This window comes from Girardinichthys multiradiatus, chromosome 6 (assembly GCF_021462225.1).
Source record: "Girardinichthys multiradiatus isolate DD_20200921_A chromosome 6, DD_fGirMul_XY1, whole genome shotgun sequence".
Classification (NCBI taxonomy): Eukaryota; Metazoa; Chordata; class Actinopteri; order Cyprinodontiformes; family Goodeidae; genus Girardinichthys; species Girardinichthys multiradiatus.
This window is the reverse complement of record NC_061799.1, coordinates 24,350,706-24,369,508: the sequence shown is the minus strand read 5'-3', so window position 1 is coordinate 24,369,508 and position 18,803 is coordinate 24,350,706. Positions and strand designations below refer to the sequence as shown.

Below are 18,803 nucleotides of genomic sequence, written 5' to 3'. Positions count from 1 at the left end.
GTGAACAAACTGACTTCTTGCATGTCTTCTTCTGAGACTGTGCTGCCCTGGAGGGTTGGAGCAGTTCCTTGTGTAAGTGAGCAAAGCAGTTCCATCAAACTCTTACTAACCTCTTCAACACTGTCAGACATTGAATCTATCTTTCCTCTTCATTGCGCAGAACTTCATTTTTGGACCATTTTATTTTTAGAATTTTTCAATCTGTGAATAACTTAGATTGATACCAGCATCTAATGTCAATTTTATGTCAATGGAAATGTTACAATAAATTCACTGAGAAAAACTTTGCAGTATTTGATAAAAGGCAATTTAATTATTAATAAAGTTTATTCTGTTGTGCCCTGTACACTGCTACAATGTAGTTATAACTAACATGACAATCTGACAATTGGACATAATTACACAATTTAAGTGATTTGTTTACTTCAACTAAGTTTTCAGGGTAAATCGAGGACAGTCTCAAGCGAAACAAGTCCATGTGTTCAGGCCGGAGTGCAGAAGTGGCTATAATCCGACACGAAGGGAGGGGGATGATAAAGAAACGTATTGCCACGGTTGGCTCAGTTCAGCATTAAGGAAAATCATTAGAGTCCAGCTAATACCAAATGGAAAATTGTGCAGAAATGTGATTATGGCGGGATGGAAAAGCACATCCAATGTGTCAGAGACATGTGGAGTGAAGTTTTTGTAATTCCCTTGTTCATCTGAGTGATGTTCAGAGGAAATTAGATATTACTGCGCTCCCTGCAGACACAGACTGATTGATCTGTTTTCTCCTCTGTCCAATTAATTTGTGTGTCATTTTTGTTGTGTTGAGCTGCATGTAGACATAAACAGGCCAATGTAGTGTCATTTTAGTTCATGCAAAATACATTAATTTGCTCATTTATATGTGTATTACACTATCTTGTGATGTCATGGAATACTGAACATTGCTAATGTATTTTTATGAAATTTCCATAATTTTACTTTAGGGTTTCCTGTTAAACATTGTTTATGCAGGACCCTGCATGTTATATGAGTCCTTCAGCATTCTATGGAGAACTTTGGAGCATGATTAAACTACATGAAGTGACATTAAGGTTCATAAAACAGTCAATCTCCACTTCTATCACAAATCAAAAATTAATCTGAAGGATGAATTCTTTAACTTTCCATTTAGCAATCTTCATTACAAAACAAGTTGCAGAAGTAGCGCTCTATATTTTTCAGCATTTCATTCAGATTTATTTGTACTTAAAACAAGAATAAAGGAAAATTTTATTTGCTGTAATGACGCTTCCTGGCAATAAATCAGATACTGTTGGAAAGCCTGTTTGTATTCCACTAAATGTAGAATCAACACTAGTGAAGACTAAAGATCATCAGAAAATCAATCAAAAGTAATCAAGAATAATTTTATTATTCAAACTAGTGTTTACTCATTATTCATTAAGCTAACAGTAATAAATAAAATTAAAAAACTACCCTATATAAGTTTTACTCTAATATTACAGATTACCGGGGACTTTTAAGCTGACTGGAAGAAACATTCAAAAATATCTTACTTACTTAGTTTTAACATTTATCTAGTTTGTTGGTTTTTCAAAAGTCAATGGTTAAACAGCCTAATCTTTAACCCAAGAGAGGAAATAAAATAAGGAGGAGTAATTCAAAATTGTAGAACCCCCTTGACCCTGGTGTTGACCCATCAGCTGTCAACACCAGAGGTGCAAGGCATAGAACTGAAAAGAAGGCCTTACTCAGTCGCAAATCGGATGGTCTTAACTCACGTCCGAGGTGGATGGGGAACCATTAGAATTTGACATCTTTTGACACATAAATAGACAAACATATTGTACACATTATGTAGTAAACTGTCATAGTTTTAAAGGCCAATTTGACCCACATACGGAAACACTCAAAAACAGACGACCATTTGGTGAGGGTTATTTAGAGGAGGAGGAAGACCCGAGCGGCTCGCACCGGGAACAGGCACTGCAAGAGACAAGACAGGTTAGAAACAAATGATTCAAAGAAAACCTCCAATCTGCAGCTTGCTTACTTTTAGATTGTTTAGAACCGCCAGGGAGAGAGAAAAGGCGAGTCTTGAAGATAGTGGAGTGGCTCAGGATCCGGCCGCGCTTGCCAATTCCTTAGATCACAGCTGGAGGAAGGACAGGGTCTCACTTAGAGCCTAAAGTGCGAGAGTGGACTGCCGACTGATTTAGAGTCTGGAAATGGATTATGGCAAGAGATGGTTCTGGATCCTCCTGAAGGTCCAAGGCTTGGTTCCAGTACCTGGAAGTAGCGAGACAAAAGGTTTAACGAGGGCAATCACAAAATACAAGCTCAAGATTAGTCAGTTAGATTCTGGCCAGACTGAAGTACCAAATAGGCAAAAGACTCAGGCGTAGAAGTGCTGGCAATCTGCTCTCTTAAAGGTCTCCAGCTGATGACGGGATGAGAAACACCTGTCCTGCTCCTGGCTCTGCGGTACCGGCGGCACCTAGTGGTGTTCAGGGGAAGCAGCAGGCTGGTAACCTCCCAGACTCTGACATAAACAATGCAGCTCTGAAAGTATGATCAGACTGGATGGTTGGGCAAAACCTTCTAGATAAATTTAAGGTTCGGTTTATGTCTCTCTGGGCACAGCACAGCTCATTTGCACCATGAGCTCTTGGGGAATGAGTAATCATAATAAACTAATCAGAGACAGACCTGGGGTAAACGTCATGCTATTATTTTTACACCAGTAAAGTTGCTAACATAGATGTAGTTCTATCTCATGTATAATGGTGCATTCAGACTCTCTGCGAACAACGGCAGCATCGACGGCGTATGAAAAGCCGTTGTTCGGCTTTTCATAAATAAAGAACCGTGACTTGCTCCGTAAAATCCAGGTCCGCCATGTTGAGTTGAAACCGGCAAGAAGCAGATAGAAGCTCCTCCTATTTGATGACACAGTGAAGTGAGTGGAGTGTTGTTGGCTGATGGCCACGTGAATTGCTGGAGAAATGTCAGGCAAGCGACAGCACACCAATGAGGTGAAAAATTCGCTGAAATCGCAGTCGGTCTGAACGCACCATAAGGCTGTCTTACAAACCTTTTTTGCATGCAATTTTTCCATCAAATGAAAAACAGTATTCACATTCAAGGTTTAGTATATCACCATAGATAATTCAAAGCTTTCTGAATTCCTAAATTAGCCAAATAAGGTCATTCCTTAAAAGCTAAAAAATATTGGGTTATTGTCAGCTTTACACAGAATGTAAATGAACAAGGAGTGTGGTATTCTTCACATTCTGGAGACGGTGGGACACAACCTGGGGGAATGTGAGGTTTTCTTGACTGGATTAAAAGGTCTGGCGAGGGAATTTTGAAGACTTGAAGAAAAGCAGTTTTCTCTAATTGAAAGGTCAGATCTAAGTTGTTTGTAGGCACTAACATGATCACACACCATCAAGTATTATTTGAATGAATTTGCCTGCAGTCCTGCAGTTTAGAAAATTTTCTAGCAACACTTGTATGAGTCCTTCACTAGAAATGAAATAAACTCACTCCGGGGACTTCATTGTATAGAAAAGCCTCATAAAGCCATCACTTGCAGTGTCATTAAGCTTTCAGACCTGCACCTTATCACTCAGAATAAAATGCATCTGGTGTGTGCTGGAAATTTAATTACAGTGTTGCATAGGTTGTAGCTTGTTCCAGTTCCAACAACCGCCGTCAGCTACCCGCAGGAATATACAAGCCGCTGCAGTCGTCATCTTTATAGCTTTTATTACAAGCCTCTCCAAATTTTCCACGACCTGTAATGCAGAACTTGACTGCAGCGGCATTTGTGAAAGTACACAGCTTCAGCCGGCTGTTCCATCTGTTACAAGGCGATAGGGAAGTCAAGCTGAGCTCTGGCTCCCTGGCTCGGTCCTGAGGGGAGCGTTAACGCAGTCAGGCAGTTCACAATAGCTCCCCAACAAGGTGAGGGAGATTGGAGGACATCTATCAGAGACCGAGGTGGATGTCAAGTGGCTCGGACCTATTTCCCAGGGGTGCACGGACCTGAGCAAGGCATTTATGAACTAGAGGAACAAATAATGACGGGGAGCAGGAGTGTGGTTAGGGGAGACAGCTGTAAGCCAAAATATGTTTAGTCCCCAACACAACACAGGCATACAGAAAAATGTACTCCTTGACACATTGAGAGGAAATTGGTTTAAACAACAGGAAGGACAGGATGGTGGGAAGATTTCTTATAATTTCTCAAGCAAATAATCTGTATTCTATATGCATTTCCTTTTATTGGGGTTACATTCATTATTCAATCCACGAATCAATGAGCCTCTAGCAGTTCTCACAGAGCATGAGATGACTCACCATTAATAAAATAAAATTAATTGAAACTCCCTTGTTGTTCACACTTCAGCACAAAATATTTTCATCTTCACTGCTGCACTCGCTCCATCTCGATAACCCCTTTTGCAAATGATTGCAAAGTAAACTTGACTTCACCTAATGGCAGGTGCACAGCAATGACATTTGACAAAAAGTCTTTTGAGCTGCTCTTTAAGTGTGGCTTTTGAAATTGTGCCCCCATGAAGATGACCTATTTCCCAGAAATACAGCTCAGCTCAAGTGGACTGAGACGTCACACAGTGAGAGGCTGCCTGGATGTCAGCCAGGGTCATTCATGACAGGGATGGCAGAGACTTTAACATTTTGACCCATAGAACTCTTTTTTGCTTCTTGTGTAAAAGACAGTATTAGAAAACTGCATACAAGTGAGCATTTCAAGCATGAAATCAGTTGCAGTATTCTGGGCTAAACAACATTGTGATCTGACTGAAACAGATAAAAGAGATGTGGAGGGTGGTCAAAGGTGTCAACAAATATTTTTAATATGACTACATATTTATATTAGCTGACATATGCACAGAAGGCATAAACCAAATCTGGTTATTTGGAGAATTGTTTGTTCTCATCTTTATTTTCCTAGGATTTTCTTTATTTACCAATCCTTACAGAAGCATTCAAACATTATGCATGTGTAATGTTACAACCATAAACTTGTATTTGAATGCATTTTGTTGGAGTTGTGTGTGATGGGCTAACACATATGTAGTAGTGCATAATTATTTAGTAAAAGGAAATTGTTTTCCCTTTTTTGTGAAACCAACCAGAAAAGTGTGTTGTGCATCTGTTTTCAGCCCCTCTGAGTCAACGCTTTGTACAAACACTTTCGCTTCAATGACAACTGCAAGTCTTTTAAGGGTTGATTTTTATAAGCTTTCAGAATTGTTTACAAAATATTTTACAAATTAAAATCTGAAAAGTGTGGAATGGATTTGTATTCTGCCCCTCTGAGCCACAATTTACAACTACAAGATTTTTGGATGGGTGTTACTAACAGCTTTTTCATGTCCAGATGCTGAAATTAGTACCCATTCTTCTTTGTAAAATAGCTGAAGCGCATTCAAGTTAGATGGAGAGCATCTGTGAACATCAATTTTCAGTCTTGTTATAGATTTTGAGTTGGATTTGGGGCTGTGCTTCAAACAAATTAATAATTTCATCTAAACTATTTCATTGTAGCTCTGATTGTATATTTAGGGTTGTTGTCCTCCTGCAAGGTGAACCCGGTCTCAAGCCTGTTGCAGCCACTAACAGGTTCTCTGCATTTTTTTGGATCATTCTCTTATCCACCTCATCCCAACCTACAGACAGAAACTAAGAGCTTCCAAACCCAAGGTTCACACTGTTAAGAAGTGGACTGAGGAATCAAAGCAGATGCTACAGGCCTGCTTTGAATGCACAGACTGGACTGTTTTTGAAACTTCAGCCACTGACTTAAACCAACTAACTGATGTGGTGACATCATACATCAGTTTCTGTGAGGACATGTGTGTGCAGACCAAGACCTTCTGCACCTTTGGGAATAACAAGCCATGGTTTACTCCACACCTCAGGAATCTGCGCAAGGACAAGGAAGAAGCTCACAGCAGTGGAGATTGGGCGCGGTACAGGCAGGCCAGGAACAAACTAACAAAAGAGATCAAAGCAGCTAAGAGAAGCTATAGTGAGAAGCTGAAGAACAGCCTTTCTACTGGTGACACTTCAGCTGTATGGACTGGTCTGAGAAACCTGACTGCCTACAAGAGCCCCTCCACCCATCCTGAACAGAGTCGTCTCCTGGCCAACTGTCTGAATGGCTTCTACTGCAGACATGACAAGAAGCCATTCACACCTCAAATCATCCCCCTCCACATCCCATTCAGGAACAAATTCTTCCCACAAAGCTACCAACCCCCTACCTTCAGATCCTCTGCCTGCACTAAAGATCTCCGAGGAAGAGGTAAACAGGCTCTTTCAGCGCATGAAAACAAAGAAAGCTGGAGGACCTGATAACGTCTCCTCATCATGCCTGAAAGCCTGCGCACATCAACTTGCTCCGATCTTCACAACGATCTTCAACAAGTCACTGGAGAAATGTGAGGTCCCCTCCTGCCTCAAACGATCCACCATCATCCCGGTGCCCAAGAAACCCACCATCGTAGGTTTAAATGACTACAGGCCTGTAGCCCTGATGTCTGTGGTCATGAAATCCTTTGAACGGCTGGTGTTGAAGCACCTGAAAGACATCACAGGCCCCCTGCTGGACCACCTGCAATTTGCTTACCGAGCAAACAGGTCGGCAGATGATGCTGTCAACTTAGGTCTACACTTCATCCTGCAACACCTCGACCACCCAGGGACGTACGCCAGGATCCTGTTTGTAGACTTCAGCTCGGCCTTCAACACTATCATACCAGACATCCTCCACCAGAAGCTCACACAGCTCAACGTCCCAGCCTCCACCTGTCAGTGGATCAACAGCTTCCTGACGGACCGACAGCAGCAGGTGAGACTGGGGAGCATCTTCTCCCGATCCAGATCAATAAGTACTGGTGCCCCCCAGGGGTGTGTTCTATCCCCACTCCTCTTCTCTCTGTACACAAATGACTGCACCTCATCGGACTCGTCCGTGAAACCCCTGAAGTTTGCAGATGACACCACTGTCATTGGACTGATCCAGGACGGTGATGAGTCTGCATACAGACAGCAGGTGGATCGACTGGTACATTGGTGCGGTCAGAACTACCTTGAACTGAACCCACTCAAGACTGTGGAAATGGTGGTGGACTTTCGGAGAACACCACCCCCATACACCCCCCTCACCATCCTCAACAACACTGTATCGGCCGTGGACCACTTCAGGTTCTTAGGAACCACCATCTCTGAGGACCTGAGATGGTCTTCACACATAGACACTGTTCGAAAGAAGGCCCAGCAGAGACTGTACTTCCTGAGGCAACTCAAGAAGTTCAACCTTCCACAGGAGCTGTTGGTCATCTTCTACACTGTCATCATTCAGTCTGTCCTGTCTTCATCCATCTCAGTGTGGTTTGGTTCATCCACAAAACAGGACAGGTCCAGACTGCAACGAATAATCAGGACTGCAGAGAGAATAATCAGGGCTGATCTTCCCTCCATCCAGGACTTATACAGGTCTAGGGTCAAGAAAAGAGCTGCCAAAATCTCTGCAGACCCCACACACCCTGCACATAAACTGTTTAGAGTTTTACCTTCAGGCCGCCGCTTCAGAGCACTGTTTACTAAAACCAGCCGCCACAGAGACAGTTTCTTCCCCAAGGCTGTTTCTCTGATGAACATTTAATAGAGTACAAAACAACAGCATACAGATGTTGCAAATGCACCTTTTATATGTGTATATTGTATATATGTATATTGCAAAAACAAAACCAGAGAGCAAAGTGTACCGGAGTCAAATTCCTTGTTTGTATGTACGAACTTGGCAATAAAGCTGATTCTGATTCTGATTTAGCTCCATCCATCCTCCCATCAACTTTGACCAGATTTCCTGTGCAGATGAGTGGTATTAGTTTTCCACCACACTTAACAGGTAATTCTTAGTCTTATCGGACCAGTCCACCTTCTCCACATGTTTGTTTCATCCCCTACACTCATTGTGATATTCTTCACAGTTTTCTTTAAACAATGGCCTTCTTTTTTCTACTTTTCCATAAACACCAAATCTGTATTCAGCAAAACTCTGGAAGCGCTGCGGAGATTGACGGCTTAGGTAGGAGAATCTGTTGATCTCTGCAACTCTTCCAGGGTTTTGATGCGCCTCTTTGCTGCTTTGGTGATTAATGCTCTCCCTGTCCGGCCGGTCAGCTTAGGTGTCTGTGATGTGTTTGCAGGTTTGTATTTGTGTCATACTCTTTTTATTTGTACATGATGGACAGAACAGGACTATGTGAGATGTTCAAAAGGATATTGTTAAAGCTTTGGATATTGTTTAGGAAAGGTAAGGTAAGGTACATTTATTTATATAGCGCTTTTCAGCAACGAGACACTCAAAGCGCTGTACATGCAATTACAGTGCTTTGCAAGAAAATAAACACAGATACAGATAAAATCAAACAACAGAGGTAATTTAAATAAAATAAAGAGAATAGAATGATGGATAAGAAAATGAAAGGAAAATTGGACTGAAAACGTAACTAATAATGCTTAGATGGCACAGTCAAAGGCCACTCTAAACAAATAAGTTTTTAATCTTGATTTAAAGCAACTTAGGGTTTCGGCGCTTTTACAGTTTTCTGGCAGTTTATTCCAAATTAGTGGAGCATAAGAACTAAAAGCTGCTTCTCCATGTTTGGTACTGGTTCTGTGTGTGCACAGTAGATTTGAGCGAGAAGACCTGAAGGGTCTGGCTGTTTGATACACTGACAACAAGTCTGTAATGTATTTTGGTGCTAAGCCATTCAGTGATTTATAGACAGAAGTATTTTAAACTCTATTGTCTGAGCTACAGGGAGCCAGTGTAGGGACTTTAGAACCGGGCTGATGTGCTCCACTTTCTTAAGAACCAAACCCTGCTTTAAACCCCCTAAAAGGCTTTATCCCTAACCTGTCTGGTGTGTTACTTGATCTTCATGATGCTGTGCTCTAAAAAACATTTCACGCATTCATACAGAGATTACATTCCACACAGGTGTGTTCTATTTATTCATCAGCTGACGTCAGAAGGACATAAATTGCACAGGGTTTTATTTTGGGGTATCAGATTAAAGGTGCCCAAACGTAAATGCACGCCATGCTGAAAACCAGCATCTGGGTGTGAAGACTTTTGGAAAGCGTTGTGTATAAGGAATCGGTTTTCATATTAAACAATAAATATTAATAATAATAAAAAAGCAGAATCTATTCGTGGTTACAAGTTGAGCCCTGACAGGTGTGTGGTCACCCTGTCCTAATGTGCAGCGCCACAGAGAGGCACTCGAGCTCCGTCCTGCGGGACCACATCCAATCATTTTGGAGAGGGGAAATAATCGAGTCCCGTATACGTAAAAGCGTTAATGAATTATATTTGTTTAACAGAGCATTTAAACGACGCCGCATTCCCGGTGAGTGATTGCGCGCTCGGCAGCGCGCAAACCCCGGCAGAAAAAGCTGCTCCTCTCTCCGTGCAGGTCACTTCTCATGCAGAGCGCGTCTGCGAAGAATGCCGTCGGGCTCTCTCTGCGTCCTTCATACTTTTTTCTCCCTGTGCGTAAGAGCAGCGATGGGAAATTAGAGCGAAAAGAAACGAATGATTATCTTAGGCTCTTTTGTTTTTGTGGACAATCCCTCCGAGTCTGCTGAGGATAAAATATCTGATGGAAACTCAGCGCTTCCGCCTGCTATCTGGCTGCGAGGAGGCATCAGGAAACTGAAGACAGGAGACAACGTGTTCTGAATACAAAAGAGGGAAACTATTGACACCTTCAAGAGACCATCCGCCGTGCGCATGGACAAAGCGAAAAGGACGTCTAAAAAAGGATTCAGCTTATTATCGGTTCATCACTTTGTTAGTCCTCTACCAATACTATCTGTAGACGCTTAATTACAAGCCAAACATTCTCATCCTATTAGAGGTAAAACTGCATTCCCTTTTGTCTTTTTATCAGTCCAAAGCGCTCGAAAAACTAATAAAAAACGAATCACGCAAGACTCATTTGCAGGCCTGCCATGCTGTAAGGTGTTTTGAATTTGGAGACAAAAAAAAAAAACCCGAAACGTTTTATCATGGCTTCGCTGTATCAGAGATTCACCGGAAAGATCAATACGACCAATTCCTTCCCGCACCCACCTGAGGCCAGCCACCTTCTCGGAGGACAGGTCGCGGACGAGGAGAACGGAACCAGGTCCTCTAACCAAGGAGCCGAAGGCCGAGCTCACGTCCAGTACAGGAAAAAGTGCTTACGGGAAGATGAGGATGTAAGACACTTGTTTATTTGCATCATAATGACAGATTGTAATGAACCCAGATGTACAGTTTAGATCATTTCTCTCCAGAAACGCATTAAAACTTAAGCATGTTTTGCAGCTCACATAAAGTTTAAAGGTCTGTTTGTTTCTGACTAAAGGAAACAGTCTTATTGATTTGGGTGCATTAGTTAACAGACTGACTGGTAGTATTGAGTTTCTTTGTGTGTGTCTCAGCTAAAAAAAAACCTTTATACTTGATAATTGTGCCAAATGTTAACACTTGCAGTGTTTTAGTGACCATTTTGAGTTCTTTGGGTGCTGACCATGGTCCTGAAACTGCACAGTACTTTACAGTTGAAGAAATCTCAATTTGTTACATCACTCAGTGATTTGTTTGGAAAATATGGGGCATCTGGATTATTTTGAATTCTAATCCACCGAGCTCAGGCAAAATACATTTGATATTCTGGTGTGTGCTTTGTGAGATAACTTGCACATCTTAGAAAGAAGTGCACCACATGAAAGGGCCGTGTGCTCTTCTGCATAATAGTGCTTAGTTTGGAATGTATTTTATGTATGTATTTTGATAATACTTATTATTGAAAAAAATCCATTTCAATCAAATTGCTGTATGTATGTTGTACAATGAAAACTGATGACAAGGGTGAGCATACAGCTGAAACATTAAAAGCTCTCAAAATCCAGAAATAAATAACTAAAATAAAGTAATCACAACATAACAATCACAATAAAGATAAAAAAACAATAATAAAGAAACATCTTAAAAGATCAATGACCAATAATCACCATTGATACAAATAAAAACAGTAAAAACATAACGGGGAAAGATGCTAACAGTTAAAAATGCATATTTGTGTTAAACAAATGGGTGTTTGACTTAAAACATCAAGTGAGCCTGCCTGTCTAATATGCTTTATAGATGTTATTGTACAGGTATGTACATTACAGATTTAATTAAAATAATCTTTTGGTAATTAACCATGAAATTAAAGTAATTAAAAAATCTCATAGCAAAAGTGAAATTACCAGCTGGCAAGACAACAACATGTCCGTAGATCCAACAAAACCTAATACTTAAGATGCCATGCAGAAGCATTCATGCCCCTTGACCTTTTTCACATTGTTTAACGTTACAGCATTTAATTATCTTCTGGGGTGTAGTTTGTGTGATACACCATCATAAATTAAGTGTATGATGGCAAATTGTTGGGAAAAAGATAAATAAATAAATTTCACATTTGCTTAAACAAATAAAAATATATCTGTGGTGTTAGTTTTGCATATTTAGAGGCAGACATTTTTGCATATTCCTCTTTACAAAATAGCTCAAGATCAGTCAGGCAAGAGGCAAAAATGTATGTGAACATAAACTTTCAAGTCTTGTCACAGACTCCCAATTTGATTTAGCTGTATAGCTTGAATGGATCATTGTAATGGTTGTATGTCAATCATATATAATGATTCAGGCTATAATGATATATAATGATTCAGGTTATGTTTAGAGCTGCTGTAATGATTTTACAGTGTCTAACAGGTTCATCTCCCATGATTATCTCGTATTTTGTTCCAACCATCTTCCAAACTACTCTAACCAGTTTCTCTGTCCCCGCTGAAGAAAAGCATCCCCAAAACATAATACACATAAAACACCACCATGTTTTATTGTTGGTATTGTGTGTTAAGTGTGATGTACAGTGTTAGTTTCCCAGCACACAAATTGTTGGTTTGTAGGTCTAAAACTTTCAGTTTTGCAACATGGTTTGTGGCAAGCTGACAACTGGGGTTCCTCACAGCTTTTTGAAAAATGGTTTTCTAATTTCCACTCTTCCATAAAGGCTGGACTGGTGGAGTGTACAGCTGATAGTTGTCTCATCAACAGATTATTTCACCTGAGCTGTAATTTTCTCCACGACCCGACTTGTCTGGTGTGTTCCTTGCTCTTTGTGATGCTGTTTGTTCATTCATTTTCTCTCAGAAACATCTGAGGCCTTCAGAGAATAGTTGTATTTATACTGAGATTAAATGTCACACAGCTAGACTGTATTTACTAATTAGGTGATGTTTGAAGACAACTAGTAGCAGTGGACTTTCTTTTGGGCTATCAGAGCTCAAATCTTTATTTTAATCAGTTTCTACTCGGCACATTACCAAAATCATATTTTTTTTATTGTTTTCTCTCAAGTTGGTGTCATGAAGCTGAGATATTTACTGATTAACCACCACAGACCCAAAAGTATTAACCACCAAATCCTGACTTGCAGAAGGTTTCGGTTTGCAAAAACAATTATGTTGTCTTGCAGCACATCTGAAGGTCTGATGCCATGACTTGTGCTGCTGGTTTGCAGAGAAAAACATTTATTATCTGCAACAAATATGTATCTTTGATGCACCTTTTATTTATCCATTCTGTTAGTCTAGTGAGAAGGCTGTCAACAGGCTGAGTACTCGTACTCTCTTTACTCTCAGTATCAATAACAAGTAGAACAACTTATCTCGACACAGATCAGGCAAAAGTTGCTCTTCCTAAACAGATCTCCCTTATTTCTAGGAAGATTCTATCTGCAGTACTTCAGTGCTGGCTCATTAAAAACCTTTTTTTCTCTTTAACAACCTTAAGATTGGATTCTACAGCTATTATTGCACTGCCGGACATCCAAGATATTCTTTATTTTAAGGCTGTTAACCTTGAGGTGACCTTCACTTCTGAGGTTCCCCCAAGTCGTGGTGGAGCATGAAATTGCCTTTTGCCTCAGGAGATGGGGAGTCCATTTCATGGAGTCCTGTTTCTAAAACATGTCTTGGGAAAAGTTTAAAGACACTATTAGTGTTCTCATTCATTTTGTGGATGGAAAAGCAGAAACAATGACCCAAATGTTGCCCCGATTCACTTTCCTTTAATCTCATTGTAGAGCTGTGTAGCCTGTAAACACCTTTCAATCCGAATGTAGCAGCAGCATTTGAAGTTAGTAAAGAGCTTTTGTTTTGTAAGCATTTGTGATATTTAATTAATGGTGTTTTTTTCTGGACTCCTGAGACACTTTTTTGTTTGTGTTGTAAAATTAATATTTTTTCTTCCTTTATGTTCATGAATAGGGGTTTGGTGTTATATTAGGAGGTGTTCAGAGGTTAGACATGAGCAGCAGTTTCTTTTCCTCCTCACTCCCTTTACTGCAAGCAGAAACCTAATTAAATGTCAAGCCTAAAGGTTAAATACTGAGATATTTTACCTACAGATCGAAACTGAGGGGCCCTGACAGGATCCTGCCTACATTAACCTTTCCTGTACGGTTGTATAAATGCAGGCAAATGTAAAGGTTTCTGTTTATTGGCAATCGGGCCTGATATATGACCCCGGAGGGATCAACAATTTCTAATGCTTTTTTGTGTTTTTAGTGACATTTAAATATTAAACACATTTTTAAATTACACCAAGATAATCAGATCAAATATGAACAGCAGGTTTTGGTTTCATTTATTGTGGAGAAAACATGGCAAAAAAACATGGCTCTGTGTAAAACAAAAATCACCTTTTTTGGTTCTGTTTCACTAGAAGCAAACCTAGAATTAATAAAATGACTTAGGGCGCATTGACACTGCTGGCCCGGTCCAAAGATCGATAAGAGTGAGAAAATTCACGCCTTCAGTCGGCCCGGTTTGCTTTCACACAGAGATTTTTTAAACCGGACCAAAGTCATGCAGTTGCAACAGATTGTTTTGTGGACAGTATTGCATTGATCGAGGAGAAAGTTCGTCTCATCAGGGTTTCTGTGGCTACTTTGGCTTTCAAATGTAGTTGTGCGCCTGCACCTCTTCACTACTCCATGTACTTATCACAGACTCTTGATGGCAGTAGTTTCAGCCAAGCATGGCACCATCAGTTATTAGGTTTAGAGAGCAATTACTTTATCACTTAGGTCTAGATTAGTTTGGAAAGCTTTTTTCCCTGAATTAGGAAAATCATTATTGTGGAACTGCTTTTATGTTTACTTTGTTTTTTTTTCTGTGGTACTGAAATAGTTTCATGGTCTGAAACATTTAAGTGAGATTAAAAAGGGAACACCTCGGTTGTCCCCCAGAGGAGCTGGAGGAGGTGTCCGGGAAGAGGGAAGATCTGGCGTCTTTGCTAAGATTGCTGCCCCTGCGACCTGGTCCCGGATAAGCGGAAGATGCCGAGTACAAGTACGAGTATGAATAAAAAGCAAAAACAGAAGGTTCAAATACTTTATCACAGCACCGTATAAAACAATTATTCATAATTTTTTTCTTTAAAAAAGTCCCACTGAAACAATAAAAAAAACCACCTTAAGACAGAATTATATAGTAAGCGGATAAGATAAAGAAACAAGTGAGCAAGTGATATGTTCCTCGTACCCTGTTAGCTGTAGACAAATTTTACTAAAAAGACATTTTCTCCTGTGTTTGAGGTTTGTACATAAAAAAATTGTTTTTCTCAAAACAGCTACAACACACCTCTTCGCTGCTTTTGACCGCTGTGTCTCCATGTGTAACTATTGGTAGTCATTAGTGAAAGCTCATTTACCTCAGGGCCACCTTATTCTCAGAGTGGCATGTTTGTAAATTAATGACTTATTTTCTCCCCCGGGGCTGTTGTCTTAAACAACAAAATTATGCTGAAGATGAGCTTTTATTTTTCCTTTTACCTTGCCTGTTACTACAGTAAAACCTGTATGATGTATCCATGTTATACAGGAATCACTGGGGTAGGATTCAGTTTGAAGAGTCACCCTCAGTGCCACTGCATCCAAAAATGCTCAAGTGTTTATTATACAAATACAAAATGACAAACACTGACTAGGTGCAAGTGTGGATGTTTAATTAGAAAACAGATTTTAGTGAATTTGGTAGAACCTCAATAAAGTTAAAGGGGGCTAATTAATGTGAACCACTTATAATATCTCACTCTGCAAAGATTTCTTGAAAATCCATAAAAAAGGCACTGCCTGCTGTTTAAACAGCAGGAAAATGTGATGGAAAGTTTATGCAAAAATGTCTAATGACCTGTAAATGTGGCTGAATAGCTGAATGAAGTAGGTCAAGCAACCATGGCTTTGTTCAGACAATGTTTGGACAGGGTGTATGGGATTAAAAAGTCTAGATTTTCTGGTCAACACATTTTCTGGTCTAAATAAAGACAAGGAATGGCCGACATGAAATAGGTATAAAAAGATGTCAACAGATTCCAGTAGGGATAGATAGAGTACCAGATTATGGTTCTGAGTACCTGTATGACCTGGCCACCACCTTCGTCTGCCATCTGAACACATGGTACCTGGTTGTAGGCCCATGTTAAGCCAAGGCTCAACCACCAGATGCTCATCAGAGCCCCCGTGTCCATTATTCATGAAAGGTTCACAAACTTCTTCCTTGACGCAAGCGGCTGAAAAGAGCTTCATACATAGAGTGACTGGACTCATGAGATAGGGTGAGACAAGGGAGCTTGGATTAGAGATGTTGCTTCTCTGTCGAAAGGGCCAGTTGAGGTGGACCGGGCATCTGATCAGGATGCCTCCCGTGCTCGTCCCTTTAGAGACATATACCACTAGGAGGAGGCCTCAGGGCAGACCCAAAACTTATTGAAGGGATTATACAGTATATCCATTCTAGCCTGGGAACACCTTGCTTCCAGAATGAGCTGGGTTGCTGGCGAGAAGGATGTCTGGATCTCCCTCCTGGGCCGGTCACACCCGTGATCCGATTATGGATGGATGGATGGAGATTAAAAACAATTTTTTTTAGCTCTCTGTGTGCTTCAAAAATGTCATCAATTATTACTAGTAATGTATAATAATCCTCAACTTAGAAAGCTCCTGTCTTCTTCTAATCAAAACCAACAAGTTGCACGTTTAGATTATAGTAAAAGTACATATTTGATTCATAGTAACATAAGTTACTGAGTGTCGAAAATTACAAGTGGAAAAAGCAAGCTATAATTCTGACTGTTTAAGTGAAATTTAATCACATTGCATGAGACTGCCGAGGGCTGACACACACACTCTATCTCAGATGCACACTCTGTCTACCCTCATACGCCTTCTGCTGGGAGATACTCCAGATCTAAGTGAGAGAATTTGGCCCAGTTCCTGAGTCTCGGCTTGGGTCTGTGCTGCCTTTGAGATGTGCAACTCAGATATATCAGCCAGACGGAGCTCAACAAGAGCAGCCAGATAAAAGAAGAGGAGGCCAGCGGAAAGCATTAGGTTGTCCTCATTATCTCTGCGTCAGAGTTAAAAGTTTTCTTCAGGTGATGACTGAGTGCTCACTGATGCTCAATGAGAGCTGCACTAATCCAGAATGATCATCTGTCCTGAGACACCAAAGCTCTCTGAACAGTGCAGTGAGGTATAGTTGTGCATTTTAAGTATTGGATACAAAACTGAGAGTGATGGTATTTAATGTTGTGGATGATTGAATTAATACAATTTAGAAAATGTTATTCTTTCCAATCTTAATCCTAAATATTTAGTGTTGATATGGCATGTTAATATATAATTGTCATAAATAAATCTATCTTATAATCTATCAAAAATCCGACTGAGCAATGAATTTTTCATTTCCCTTTGAGCAATCTCTATCACAAACTGAAGCAAGTAGATTTCTGTATATTTCTGAGATTTATTTAGGATGAACACTAATATAATTACAATTGGTAGCACTGTTGCCTTGCAGCAAGAAGGTCCCGGGTTCAATTCCCGGCCTGGGGTCTTTCTGCATGGAGTTTGCATGTTCTCCCCGTGCATGTGTGGGTTCTCACTGGGTACTCCGGCTTCCTCCCACAGTCCAAAAACATGCCTGTTAGGTTAATTGGTAACTCTAAATTGCCCTTAGGTGTATGAACGAGTATGTGTATGGTTGTATGTGTGTTGCCCTGCGATGGACTGGCGACCTGTCCAGGGTGTACCCCGCCTCTCGCCCGTAGATTGCTGGAGGTAGGCACCAGCTCCCCCGCGGCCCACTATGGAATAAGCGGTAGAAAATGACTGACTGACTGACTGATGACAGTTTCTGGTTTAATAATGTATAGACGATAAAATTTGAAAAGTATTTTTCTTATAATTGGCCTAAAATGATGTGGATTACTTTACAAGTCCGAAAAGTAAATACAGAGAATTAAACACAAAGTAATGACAGTTGTTAGATCTGTAATCTTGCAGGTCTTGGGTTTTTATTTTGGCCAGAACCATTCCGCATGGAGTTTGTATGTCCTCCTGGGGCTCCTGGGTTCACTCCGGGTATGCTGACTTTCTCCCACAGTCCAAAAACAAGCATGTAGATATTTACTAAAGCCTTATCTTCACAATGCAAGAGGACTGAAGTATTTCCTGAATAAGAATACTAGAAGATTTGATTGTTCTGACAGTGGTCCATCAGATAAAATCTAAGCAAGTAAAAAGTTCTCTCACACTTTCTAATATTAATGTGAGCGAGTCCACCATCAGACAAACAATGAACAACAGCATCGTGAGTGAAAGATTAGGAAGGACAACGTCACTGCTGTCAAAAAATAAAAATGATGCTTAAGTGAAGTTTGATGAGGCACAACGAACCAAAGGGATGTAAAAACAAGTTCAACCTGCCTATAAAAACAAAACATTTTATTTCTTATTAGACTGGTTATCCGAGAAGAACAGAAAACAGCACTGCTGCATGAGCACCTAACCATAAAATTCAATTCAAAAATACTTTATTAATCCCAAAGGGAAATTAAATGTTGTTGTAGCTCATATTATGAAGGTTTCTTCAAAGAGCCGTTGTAGATGCTGATGGTTGTGGGCAGGAAGGATCTCCTGTAGCGCTCCATCTTACAGCAGATCTGAAGAAGCCTCTGACTGAAGACACTGTTGTTGTAGGACAGTCTCATGAAGAGGATGCTCAGGGTTCTCCATAATGTTCTTCATTTTATGAAGAATCCGTCTTTCCACAATGATCTCCAGAGGTTCCAGAGGAGTCCCCAGAACAGAGCCAGCCTTTTTTATCAGCTTGTTGAGTTTTTTTTAAGCCCCTGGCTCTGATGCTGCTTCCCCAGGAGATGATGGTAGAAGAGATCACACTTTCCACAACAGACTTATAGAAGATATGCAGCATCTTGCTGCAAACACCAAAGGACCTAAGCTTCCTCAAGAAGTACAGTCTGCTCTGTCCCTTCTTGTAGATGGCTTCACAGTTGCATCACAACTCTAGTCTGTTGTCCAGGTGAACACTGAGGTATTTATACTCCTCCACCACCTCCACTTCTTCTCCCATGATATAAATAGTTTTTGACTTATTCCTGTTTCTCTTAAAATCTACAATCATCTCCTTTGTTTTAGTCACGTTCAAAATGAGATGATTGTTTCCACACCATGCCACAAAGCGGTCCACCACCTTCCTGTACTCAGCTTCTTGTCCATCTCGGATCCACCCCACAACTGCAGAATCATCCGAGTATTTCTGCAGATGACAGGAGTCTGTCTTGTCCTGGAAGTCTGAGG

At 40.6% G+C, this 18,803-nt stretch overlaps 1 protein-coding gene and 1 long non-coding RNA gene across 4 annotated transcripts in view; one reads left to right on the top strand and one right to left on the bottom strand.

Annotated features, from left to right (window-relative positions):
• Nucleotides 1-18,803, top strand: part of LOC124870045 (dipeptidyl aminopeptidase-like protein 6) — a 172,888-nt gene that overhangs the window by 22,627 nt on the left and 131,458 nt on the right. Inside the window, exon 1 of one of the 3 annotated variants that reach the window (XM_047368464.1) lies at nucleotides 9,348-10,302. The exons of the other annotated variants lie outside the window; for them this stretch is intronic. Coding sequence (XP_047224420.1) covers nucleotides 10,111-10,302 — 192 coding nt within the window. The 5' untranslated portion in view covers nucleotides 9,348-10,110. Of the gene's footprint in view, nucleotides 1-9,347; nucleotides 10,303-18,803 lie in introns of those variants that run through there. 3 annotated transcript variants of the gene reach the window in all.
• Nucleotides 1,249-10,279, bottom strand: LOC124870046. Its single transcript, XR_007038710.1, has 3 exons — nucleotides 10,175-10,279; nucleotides 2,045-2,280; nucleotides 1,249-1,977 (listed from the first exon to the last, which is right to left on the bottom strand). It is a non-coding gene; the product is annotated as an uncharacterized LOC124870046 (long non-coding RNA).